The 12,328-nt window shown below is 42.0% G+C and overlaps 1 protein-coding gene across 1 annotated transcript; it reads left to right on the plus strand.

Moving 5' to 3' along the window:
- The first annotated feature begins 4,245 nt into the window (after window positions 1-4,245).
- Window positions 4,246-9,142, plus strand: LOC115766582 (toll-like receptor 7). The gene has a single exon (XM_030710568.1). It carries the CDS (start codon window positions 4,630-4,632, stop codon window positions 8,869-8,871), a length of 4,242 nt encoding a protein of 1,413 aa, XP_030566428.1. The 5' UTR covers window positions 4,246-4,629; the 3' UTR covers window positions 8,872-9,142.
- The last annotated feature ends 3,186 nt before the right edge of the window (window positions 9,143-12,328 follow it).

The following is a 12,328-nucleotide window of genomic DNA, read 5'->3' on the forward strand; positions in this document are numbered from 1 at the left end:
TAACGTATGGTATTTTTTTGATTTCAGTGCAGCAAAAAATAATATTACAAAAATCAACACACTAAAATTAGCACAGCTAAGGTAACTAAAAACGGCATTAAATAGCCAGTAACTAAATTTGTAGCAATAGAAATGGCACAGAGAGTGCTCGACTCAGAGATACTATAATTTAAAAAAAAAATAAGTGTTACAAATTATTTTTAACGTTTCTTAATAATAAATAAATAAAATAATTTTAACTTGCAATATTACTTAGCAATAGATTAATTTAGTAAATTTCGAGATATTTACATCTATTAAATCAATTAAATAAATAAATATATTAACAAGACTTTACAAGAAATATAGTGAATTTTATATATATCGTATAAAATAATTTGTAATGTTTTACAATAAATATATAGAATGAATTTTTGCAGCACCCAATAAACAATTTAAAATATTACTTAACAATAAGAAATTAAAATAGTAGTTTCTTTCAATATTCGTTTAAAATAAATTAATAAAAATATGACTTATCCTCCAAGAAAACTTGGCTCTATGTAAGACTAAGCACTGGAAAATGTGTCGCCATGCGTTCTTTTGTAAAATAACTTTTCCCATATGCTAAGAAGCTATTCTATACATATATAATCTAACATGGACAAAAGTAAGCTTATTTTAGTATTTTTTGTGAATTCTTCAGATATGAAGAAGTTTCCACTTGTCTTAAACGCCGAGTATACCCATGTGCACGCCAAGACTAGAGGGCATAGAAAAAAACATTTGCTAAGGCGAAGCAGAGCATAAAAACGTGGCCCACAAAGCAGCGACGCTGGCAGCGCAGTCAACGCAGTTAACGCTGGCCGCTTGTTGCGCGCGTGAATGTAAAAGGCATTAAAAATGGCATAATAATAGCATTCAAACCGTAATGTTGCTAGCAGAGGACGACGACGTCGACGATGTTGCTGCTGTCGCAGTTGACGTCAGCGTCGATGTCGGCAGCGATGATGTTGCTGCTGTCTGCTGCCGCTGCTGCTGCTCGTTAATGTTTGTTGCTGGCGTCGCATGCAACATTCATATGCAATATTTTAAGCTTTGCAGTTATGCCAAGGGTACGAGGGGGTTGGGTAGGTAGTGTATCTGAAAGATTGTTGAGCTGCGCGGCAGTTGTTCGCATATGACATAAATGGGCACACGGTAGCAACTCGTAAATTTGCTGACTACTCGCAAAGCGAACACATTTCTATAATTCTCGCGCGCAGCTAAGCACCAAAATGATGGGGCACATCGCCTAATGCCTAAATGCAACATGAATATTACGACTCCGAACACACAGGCACATCTGTACACACAGCCAGGAAAGTGAGCAGACACGCAAAATAACATTATAAACTCGCAGAATAAAGAGAAAGAGTTGGTTAAGAATTCGGTGGCAATTTGTAGGCGGTAAAGAATACATCTATAAAGAGTAGAATATGGTATGAACTTTATAGAAATTAAGCTAAAAAGAAGGTAATTTTTCATTATTCGAACGCATATTAGTTTCTTCAATTCTGTTGCCATTTAATTGTCAAGATATTGCCTCAAGTAATCAAATTTGGTCATCCCAATTTTGAAACTAATTATCCCAATAAAGCGTGAATTTCAAGGTCAATGTTTAGAGAGGACTTAGTGGACGTGCAATTCAAGGTCAATTCTTAGAGGTCATCAGTGGTCTACCTCGACAACTTGTTGACTTCAGCATTAAATCTGCAGGAGATATATATTTTCGAGGCTTAATTACCCCCTAGTGGGCGTGTCTCAATAATGTTAATACTTACCTGACTCTGAAAAACACGAGCATGTATTTATTGCAAACATATAAACAGAATAAATACAATTCCTAACTTTAATCAAATATAGTAATAGAGAAAGGTTAATTAAATTTTAAGCTTAGCAAAAAATTTTCTCTAATAAAATATATTTCCCATACATTGTCAAAAAAAAAACAAAAATTTCGATAAATATATAGATCATATTCAAAAGGACGCATTATTTGAATATGAAGCTTTTTAAGAATAAAATGATCATAAGGATCCAGACAAATCGACCAGCAAGTACTTCTAGTTCTTTCTGACGCACTTGATTTATGGAAATTATACTCGATTAGTTTAGAGTTTAATTTTCTAAGAAAAGAATTGATAAATTCTTTTGATTATTGTAGCTAGTCGTATGCAATAAATATGCTAAGTTATCAGCATTTTAAGCAATGTTTTCTTCTGTTTAATTCATATATAATACAACTATAGATAGCTTTATGTACATCTATACAGCCACAATATTTTCAAGTTAAATGCACTTAACTGTGATTTACTATTAATTATATGAACTCCTCATAAGCCCATTCTTCAGCTTATATATCCTAATTCCAAGCTATTCAAGTCAGCCCTAAATAAAATACTGTGCGCCAAAAATGAAAGCCATTTGCCAAATTGCAAACGGGAAAGTGTTGCGCGGCTGCTCCAGAAAGAGTTCAAAGAAATGCCAGAATTTCGCAGCGTATATAAGAGAATGGTTTCTAAAATATACGAAAATATTGGACATACGATAATAGAAAGAACATTTTATGGGTTAAACTTCAAACTTAACTGGAGAAGTAAAGTCGGTCTAAAGCCGTGTGGCATGCAACATGGCAATAGCAACATACTGAATGTGGGGGTCAGACTCGTATTGCAACACGATGCATGCAACGAGTTCGAAAGGATAAAAAAGGGGCGTGCGAGTGGGCAACAGCCGACGACACATGCACACGAAATGTTGCAAGACAGCCTGTTGACTGTCGCCGGTTAGCGAGAAAGTTGTGTGCGTGTGCGTGTGTGTGTGTTTGAGTGTGTGAAATGTTTAACCCTTCGGGTAACGCAGGGGAGTGCTTAATTATTATTTGGCTTTTTAGATAATAAGACTTTTATATAAAGTACAGAGATGCATCATGGGGAAAGAGAATTAAAATGAATATAATTAAAATAAATTCAATTATGATAAAATTATATTAAAAAATATTCAAATAAATGCAAGGAAAATAAAAAAATTACTCTAAACTTTTTATGTATGTCTATCATGAAATTTTTTATATATTAAACAATATTAAAATATAAAATAAAATTCAAAAATCAAATATTTTTCTGAAATTCTAGCCGAAGTAATGTATGTTATACACATGTAAGTACATATATATATATATATATATATATATATATATATATATATATATACATTTATAAATATGTATATATAAATGAAATGCATAATCTTTTGTAAAAATTATTTTATAGCGCAATAAATTCAAATTATTGTTTCATAATAACTCATTAAATATAAAAAAAATTGACATTTCTGACGCCTGATACGAAACTCAATAACAACAAATATATATGTATATATATTTATAAATGTGTATACATAAAATGCATATATTTCTTTATAACATGCATATTTAAACAAATAAGGAAGCACATCGATTGCTCCCCAGACGCTGATAAGCTTCAACTTAGCTAATCTCAGTTTAATAATTATGTTTTGTATAGCTCATATAAAAATCGATCGTTGCAGAGAGAGAAAAATATTTGAAATTTATAATGTCTCGACGATCTTTTTGCAGCTGAATCTCAGCAGCAACAAGACGAGAGATTTTTAGGCACTGTGTGTGTGTGAGTGTCTCTGCAAGCAACATTTCCCCTACTTTTGGTGAGAGCGAGAGCGCCAGTTAGCGAGCACACACACACACTTGTGTACATGTGAACCGTGTGTATGTGTGAGTGAGTGAGAGCGCGCACATGCATGTTGCTAAACTGCATATGGTTTTGCTTACATGTAGAAACTGCAATGGACGTCGACGTCGACGTCAACGTCAGCGTCGCTGCTTATGCTGTGTATGGTGTGAGCAGCGCAAAGAGCGCAGCGTATGTGAGAGCGAGTTTTGCTCTGCACGTACATGTGTGCATGTGCATGTGCATGTGTGTTGTGTGTGAGTGCAGCAGCAGCAGCAGCAGCAGCAGTCGCATCAGCAGAGCACGAACTCACACGCACACACACAGCCACTTTTGTCTGTCTGCCTTTTGCTGTCTCGCTGCCTCTGTGTGTGCTGTGTGCTGTGTGCTGTATGCTGTATGTGTGTGTGTGTTCGTTGCCGTCGTCGCTCGTAAAAACATTTTCAACGAGCCAACGGAGTCGCCTGCGTGCAACTTCAGCAATCAGTTTGAGTTGAAACGCGAGGCGGTTAACATGTTTTAAGAAAACGAGCTCCGGCCAACGCAAAGCAACACAGAAATAAGAGAAAAGTCAAATAAAAAGAAACGCAAACGCGAAATTTGTACCAAGTGCCAATGTTAAAGTCTCAAAACAACGAAATATCAAATGTTATTTAGATGAGGCTAAAAAATATTTACAAGTGCTGAGCAAAATCAAACGCCACACACACACACAACCACAACACAATACACACAAGGATTACGGTTACGCGTCACACACAAAAAAGCGCTCAAATATGAAAACCAGAAAGTGAAAAGTTAAAAAAAAATTTACCCCAAACCCACCAAAAAAAATTAATTAAATAACATAAAAGTTGGGAATTTTTAACGCTAAAAATAACGCACAACATTTTGAAGCAACATGTCAACAACAACAACAACAACAACGAGAAGCTGCCTGTTGCTGCTCCCGCTGCTGGTGCTGCTGCTGACGGCTGCGCTGCCAACAGCGACGCATGCGCAGCAGTGCGCCTGGGAATTCGTGCGCACCACCATGGACATCAAATGCAATGTACGCGCATTGGACCAGGGCGCCGCCGCGCTGGACTTACAGGTGGCCGAAACGGCGAATCGCTTCGAGCTGCAGTGCAGCACGGATTTGTTGCACGCCAGCGAACTGAGCAGCGGTCTATTCCGCAAATTGCAAAAGCTCGCTGAGCTGCGCGTGGATGGTTGCAAGCTGCAGCGCGTCCCAGCGAATGCGTTCGAGGGTCTGCACTCGCTGAAGCGACTGCAGCTGGAGACGCACAACGCAATGTGGGGACCTGGACGCACGCTCGAGCTGCATCCACAGGCATTCCAGGGTCTGCGCGAGCTGAGCGAACTGCATTTGGGCGATAATAATTTGCGGCAACTGCCGGAGGGCATCTGGTGCAGTATGCCCGGACTGCAGCTTTTGAATCTAACGCAGAATCGCATACGCGCTGCAGAGTACTTGGGCTTCTCGGAGAAGCTCTGCCTGGGCCAGGCGTCGCTGCCCAATCAGCTGAGCGGCGGCGCTGAGCTGCAGCTGCTGGATTTGTCGCACAACGAGCTGCGCGCTCTGCCCGATGCCTGGGGCGCCTCGCGTTTGAGGCGTCTCCAAACGCTCAGCCTGCAGCACAATAATCTGAGCGCCTTGGCGCCCAGCGCACTGGCTGGTCTGAGCTCATTGCGTGTTCTGAATCTGTCGCACAATCATTTGGAATCGCTGCCAGCTGCCGCTTTTGCTGGCAACAAGGAGCTGCGCGAGCTGCATTTGCATCACAATGATCTTTACGATTTGCCCAAGGGTCTGCTGCATCGTTTGGAGCAGCTGCTGGTGCTCGATCTGAGCGCCAACCAGCTGACCAGCCATCATGTGGACAATAACACCTTTGCGGGCCTGATCCGTTTGATTGTGCTGAATCTGTCGAACAATGCGTTGACACGCATCGGCGCCAAGACCTTTAAGGAGCTGTATTTCCTGCAAATACTGGACATGCGCAACAATTCCATTGGTCACATCGAGGAGGGCGCCTTTTTGCCGCTCTACAATCTGCACACTCTCAATCTGGCCGAGAATCGTTTGCATACGCTGGATAATCGCATCTTCAATGGACTTTATGTCTTGACCAAGCTGACGTTGAACAACAATCTGATCAGCATTGTGGAGACGCAGGCCTTTCGCAATTGTTCCGATCTCAAAGAATTGGACTTGAGCTCGAATCAGCTGCTGGAAGTGCCCGAAGCTGTGCAGGATTTGAGCATGCTCAAGACTTTGGATCTGGGCGAAAATCAAATTTCGGACTTCAAAAATGGCACCTTCAACAATCTGAATCAATTGACGGGCTTGAGGCTCATCGACAATCGCATTGGAAACATTACCGTGGGCATGTTCCAGCAGCTGCCACGGCTGAGCGTACTGAATCTGGCCAAGAATCGCATACAGAGCATCGAGCGTGGTGCCTTCGATAGGAATACAGAGATTGAGGCCATACGCTTGGATAAGAATTTCCTGACCGACATCAATGGCATCTTTGCCACGCTCGCCTCGCTGCTCTGGCTGAATCTCTCCGAGAATCATTTGGTCTGGTTCGACTATGCATTTATACCCTCGAATCTGAAATGGTTGGATATACATGGCAACTATATTGAGGCGCTGGGCAACTATTACAAGCTGCAGGAGGAGCTGCGCGTGAGCACACTGGATGCCAGTCACAATCGCATCACGGAGATCACACCGAATTCTGTGCCCAACTCGATTGAGCTGTTGTTCATTAACAATAACATCATTAGCCAGCTGCAGCCGAACAGCTTTGTGGATAAGACACGGCTGGCACGCGTCGATCTCTACGCGAATGTGCTGTCCAAGCTGTCGCTGAATGCGCTGCGTGTGGCGCCGGTGGCGCTGGATAAGCCCCAACCGGAATTCTATTTGGGGGGCAATCCCTTCGAATGCGACTGCTCCTTGGAGTGGCTGCAGCGCATTAATAATCTGACCACACGCCAGCATCCGCGTGTCGTCGATCTGGCCAACATTGAGTGCCTGATGCCACACAGCCGCCAGGCGCCGCTGCGTCCCCTGTCTAGCCTGAGCTCCGCGGATTTCCTCTGCAAATACGATACACACTGCCCGGCCACGTGCCACTGTTGCGAGTACGAGAGCTGCGAGTGTGAGCTGATATGCCCCAACAATTGCAGCTGCTTCCATGATGCCACATGGTCGAACAATATTGTGGACTGCGGCAAACAGGATTTGTTGAGTCTGCCGCCGCGCTTGCCACAGGACGTGAATGTGCTCTATTTGGATGGCAACAATTTGCCAGTGCTTCAAGCGAATCATCTGGCCGGACAACGTAGCCTGCACACCTTGTACTTAAATGCCTCCAATCTGGTTGCCTTGGCCAATGGCAGCCTCTCGCAGCTGCCACAGCTGCGCGTGCTGCACTTGGAACACAATAAGCTGACCAGCCTGGATCAGGACAGCTTCCGTTCGCTCAGTCTGCTGCGAGAGCTGCATTTGCATGGCAATCAGCTGGCGCATATTGCGAATGCCACGTTTGAGCCGCTCGTCTCGCTGCAGTTGCTCCGCCTGGACAACAATCGGCTGACAGCGCTGCCGCTGCAGCAGCTCGCGAATCTGCAATATCGCAACAATCTGCAGGGTCTGACACTGGGCAGGAATAGCTGGAGCTGTCGCTGCCAGCAGCTGCGCGAATTGGTGCAATTTGTGGCGGACAATGCGCTGGTCATTCGGGATACGCCGGATATATATTGCGTGGACGCGGGCATTAAGCGCGAATTGGAGCTGTTGGGACAGGATAAGCTGCCCACGGCGGACTGCTCGGAACTGCTGGATGCCAGTGCCAGCAACATTAGCTCCACACCGGATCTCGCCCAGGGATATCGCTTGCCCTTGTTGGCAGCAGTTCTGGTGCTCATCTTTCTGGTCGTGGTGCTCATCATTGTGTTCGTCTTCCGCGAGAGCGTTCGGATGTGGCTCTTTGCCCACTATGGCGTGCGTGTCTGTGAGCCACGCTTCGAGGATGCCGGCAAGCTCTATGATGCCATCATATTGCACTCGGAGAAGGATTATGAGTTTGTATGCCGCAATATTGCTGCCGAACTGGAGCATGGTCGTCCGCCCTTTCGCCTGTGCATACAACAGCGTGACTTGCCACCGCAGGCTAGCGGAGGGCAGCTGGTGGAGGCGGCCCGGGCATCGAGGAAGATTATTTTGGTGCTAACACGTCATCTGCTGGCAACGGAGTGGCAGCGCGTCGAGTTTCGCAATGCATTCCATGAGGCGCTGCGTGGTCTGGCCCAGAAACTGGTCATCATCGAGGAGACGAGCGTTTCCAGCGAGGCCGAGGATGTTGCCGAACTGGCGCCCTATCTGAAATCGGTGCCCTCGAATCGGCTGCTCACCTGCGATCGTTATTTCTGGGAGAAGCTACGCTATGCCATACCCATTGAGCTGTCGCCGAGAGGCAATAACTACACGCTGGATCATCACGAGCGCTTCAAGCAGCCCGTTTCGCCGGGCTTGATATTCCGGCAGGCGCCACCGCCGCCCGCCTACTACTGCACCGAGGATATGGAGGCCAATTATTCGTCGGCTACCACGGCCACGCCCTCGCCGCGACCAATGCGACCCGTTGTCGAATCTTTGGCCATGCGTCCGCCCTCGGAGCATATTTATCATAGCATCGAGTCGGAGTACAGTGCCTACGATCAGCATGAGGCGCTCTCCATGATGCCCAGTGCGCTGCTGCATCATTCGCATCAGCAGCACCAACAGCAGCAACATCAATTGCAGGCGCATCAGCTGCAGCAGTTGGCACGCCAGCAGCAGCAGCAGCGCTTGCTGCAGCCCCAGTATCGCGCACAGCACCCAGCAGCAACAACAACAACAGCAGCAGCAGCAGCGTCGACGTCAGCGTCTGCGCCCGTGCATTTGCGCAGCGGCAGCGGACTCAGTCAGGCCAGCAATAGTACACAGTCCACAGCACAAGCATCCACTTCCGCTGCAGCCGCGCAGCAGCAGCAGCAACAACAACAACAGCAACAGCAGGCAGCTGGTGCCGGCAGCGACGCGGGCAGCACCACCAATAAAAACGGCGGCCAAGCTTTTCTGGTATAAGCTGTCCCTCTCTCACTCGCACGCACATACGCTCAAAAGGGTTCCTGCGCAGGGGCGGCCATCTTGAAGCTGCTCGCTCGCTTGCGCGTCAGGCAAACAAAAAATGCACACACACACACACATAGAATATATATACATACATATATATATATAAATTAAAAGACTTTTTCGTAGGCATTTCTATTCGCATGCGCCTTCGGTGTTCACGTGTTGATGTTGTTGTTGTTGTTGTTGTTTTGTAGTTGTCTCGCACAACCAACACAAACACGCAGACACACACACACACACACACACGCATACACATACCTACAAACACACATTTAACTCTAAGCTTATTATTAAAATTTAACTACTAAAGCAAAAAAAAAACAAACATATTTACTAGAAATGTTGCAAAAACACTTTCAAATTCAATGTGATATATTAATTAAAAAATATATATATTATATATATATTGAAAATATGACTAATGCAAAAACTGTAATTTGTAGCCATTAGTTTCTAGCCTGGCCTAAAACACACATTAGAGTATATATATATATTTAAATATATATAGAAGAGGAAGGAAAACATTCTTAACAAGATTTCAGTAATCTTAATAACTAAATAATTATTATTATTATTACTATTATTATATATATATATATATATATATATATATATATGTGTATATAGAAGGAGATCCAAGCATAGAAATTATTTAGCGCACTTAATGTATTTATGTATTATGATAATATAAAAAACAACAACAACTAAATTAATTAAATTAACTAAAAAAAATGTATTATTAAATTAATTATTACAATTACAAAATCGCAAGAAAAACTATATGAGAAAAATAAACAAAAACACATATAAAAAAACTATTATAAAATATATACAAAAATTAAAAAAACAAATTAAAACTACGTTTTCTTTATTTGCAAGGTTTACACGGCGAGAGTTGGGCTCTCTGGAATTTTACAGCAATTTACAGGCAAAGAGGACTTTGAAGAACAACAAAAAAAAATAACTATGCTTATTCGCAAAATGTACAAAAAAAATGGAAATAAATTTGGTATATTTTAATTTCCATATAGATCCCATAAGATCTATAAGGCACTAAGATTGGCCTAAATAAATCAATAAAAATAAAATCATGATATAAATAACAAATTAACAAAATATTTAAATGCGTGGCATTGCTTAACACTATTTCGGCCAGATTCTATTTGAATTTGTTGTCAAATTTGCCACACGCTAATCAAAAATGTTATTTATCAACATGGAAACGAATTTAAAATTTGCATTTTGTTATTCAAATTAATTGGCACTTTGCGCATTACGTGTAAACCACAAAAGCCGAGTGAGATGATTTATTATACCCTAAACCCATTAAAAATGGGTATATGGGTATATTGTATTTGTGCAAAATCCAAATGTATGTAACAGGCAGAAGGAAGCATCTCCGACCCCATAAAGTATATATATTCTTGATTAGCATCAATAGCCGAGTCGATCTAGCCATGTCCATCTGTCCGTCCGTCCGCCCGTCCGTATGTATGAACGCAAGGATCTCAGAACCTATAAGAGCTAGAGACTTGAAATTTTAGATGTAGATGCTCCTAGTTCCCGCGCAGATCTAGTTTGTTTCCAAGCAATCGATAAAAATCGCTATCGATATCCTGTTTTTGGGCAATTTTGGTAAAGTCACCAAACTTAACATATAGCTTCTAAAATATAATATATATATGCATTTGATGTTGAAAGAAGAGGGTTCAGGGTATCCCCTAGTCGGGAGCTCCCGACTAGAACCTCTTGTTTTTTTTTGTTCACAACAAAAACCTAAAATGCATAACTAACTAAATAATGAAATGAAAAGTACGCATGAAGTTAATTGCTTGTAAATAATTATTTATAAATAAATTAATAGAAAATGCACTCGAGCAAACAGAATAGTTTCACGAATATATTTTTGCATCTGTGTATGTAAATTATTATTTGTGAAAATGAAATTAAAATGCGGCACGAAATACACAAAATGCATTTTTCGCGTTTATTTAACTCGCGCATAAATTTCATTTTTATGCCCCGACAAACCGCAGCGCAAAAACGCAACAACAGCAACAAAAGCCTCGGTAACTACATCAACTAGCCATGCAAAAGGGCATCAGAAAAGCAACAGCAATTAGAAATGGAAACACACTAAAAACTAAATCCATTATTTAGCCGCATGAGTAATTTTATAAATTAATTACCAGCATTCAGTTCAACTGTTGCAAAAACTTTTCAATGTAATTAGCTTCATTTTAAAAGAGCATAGACAATTAAATGAAATGAGGAGGCGCGAGGTGGTTTAACAACTTTAGTTCTCGTTATGGCTTTAAATACTTGGTATGACTATCAATCATGCTTTGTACCATATTCGTTATCGATTTATTCGCGATGTCAATCAACTTCTTATATAATTACCTAACGTCTCCTATCTACACAAAGTGAGCTTCGGAGAACGCATTTCAATTTGCATATCCTCCTTGTGCGGCATTCGTAAGCGTTCAACTGGCAAAACACAATATTATAAACTTTTCACTCTCGCGCTAGCGCTACGATTCCCATTCTTCTTTCTGCTGTATCCGTAAACGTTTAACTAGACGTACTTTTGTTTAGTTTTCAATTGCTGCACTCTTTTTTTTTTTGCTTTCTCCTAACTGCTTCCTATGAAAGTTTAGCTCGGAAGTCTCAAGTATTTCTTAAACAACCCCTCGACTAATGCGTCAAGTGTAATTTAAAACTTTCAAAGGGATTTCAATTCCAACCACTAAATCGACAGACAGCGAGTCGTAGCCGGCTGAGCTCCCCGCATTTAGCATGACTTTTGGCTTGTTTATGGACCCAGCATATTGGCATGTGTCTATTTCTGGTCTAACCCTGACACTTTTTTGGCAGTTGCCTGGAGTTGCCAAGAGCTTTTGCCAAAGTCGAGCACCAATTGCAATTGCAATCGCTGGCCAAATCGTTGCGATACGCTTTGCCAAAACAAACAGCAAATTGCATATTTTATGAGTACAAAACTTTTTCCCATGTCATACACACACACTCACAACACACCGCACACCGCACACACACACACACTCGACTGGCATCGATAGCAAATTAAGTATGTCAATTTGCTGTGGAAAATGCGAAAAGCAACAAGACAAACACAAACGAACCAAAATCGCAAACTGTAAAAGCCAGTATCAAAGCCAAAGTTGCGAGCGGAAAACGAAACAAACTAATTGAAAATCAATAAGTAGCCGGCACAACAAAATAGAAAGAGAATAAAAAGTAAGCGTATAGTAAATTTAATGGCAACAACTGAAAAACAGCTGCGATACTCGTACACTTAACACGTGTTACAATAGGTCATTGGCACCAGAGCTTGAGGGGCGGCTGAGGGGACTTCGCTCTAGCTAGTTGCGTATCTTGACCTCTAGAG

This window comes from Drosophila novamexicana, unplaced genomic scaffold, assembly GCF_003285875.2.
Source record: "Drosophila novamexicana strain 15010-1031.04,08,12 unplaced genomic scaffold, DnovRS2.1 tig00001209-arrow-arrow-pilon, whole genome shotgun sequence".
Lineage (NCBI taxonomy): Eukaryota > Metazoa > Arthropoda > Insecta > Diptera > Drosophilidae > Drosophila > Drosophila novamexicana.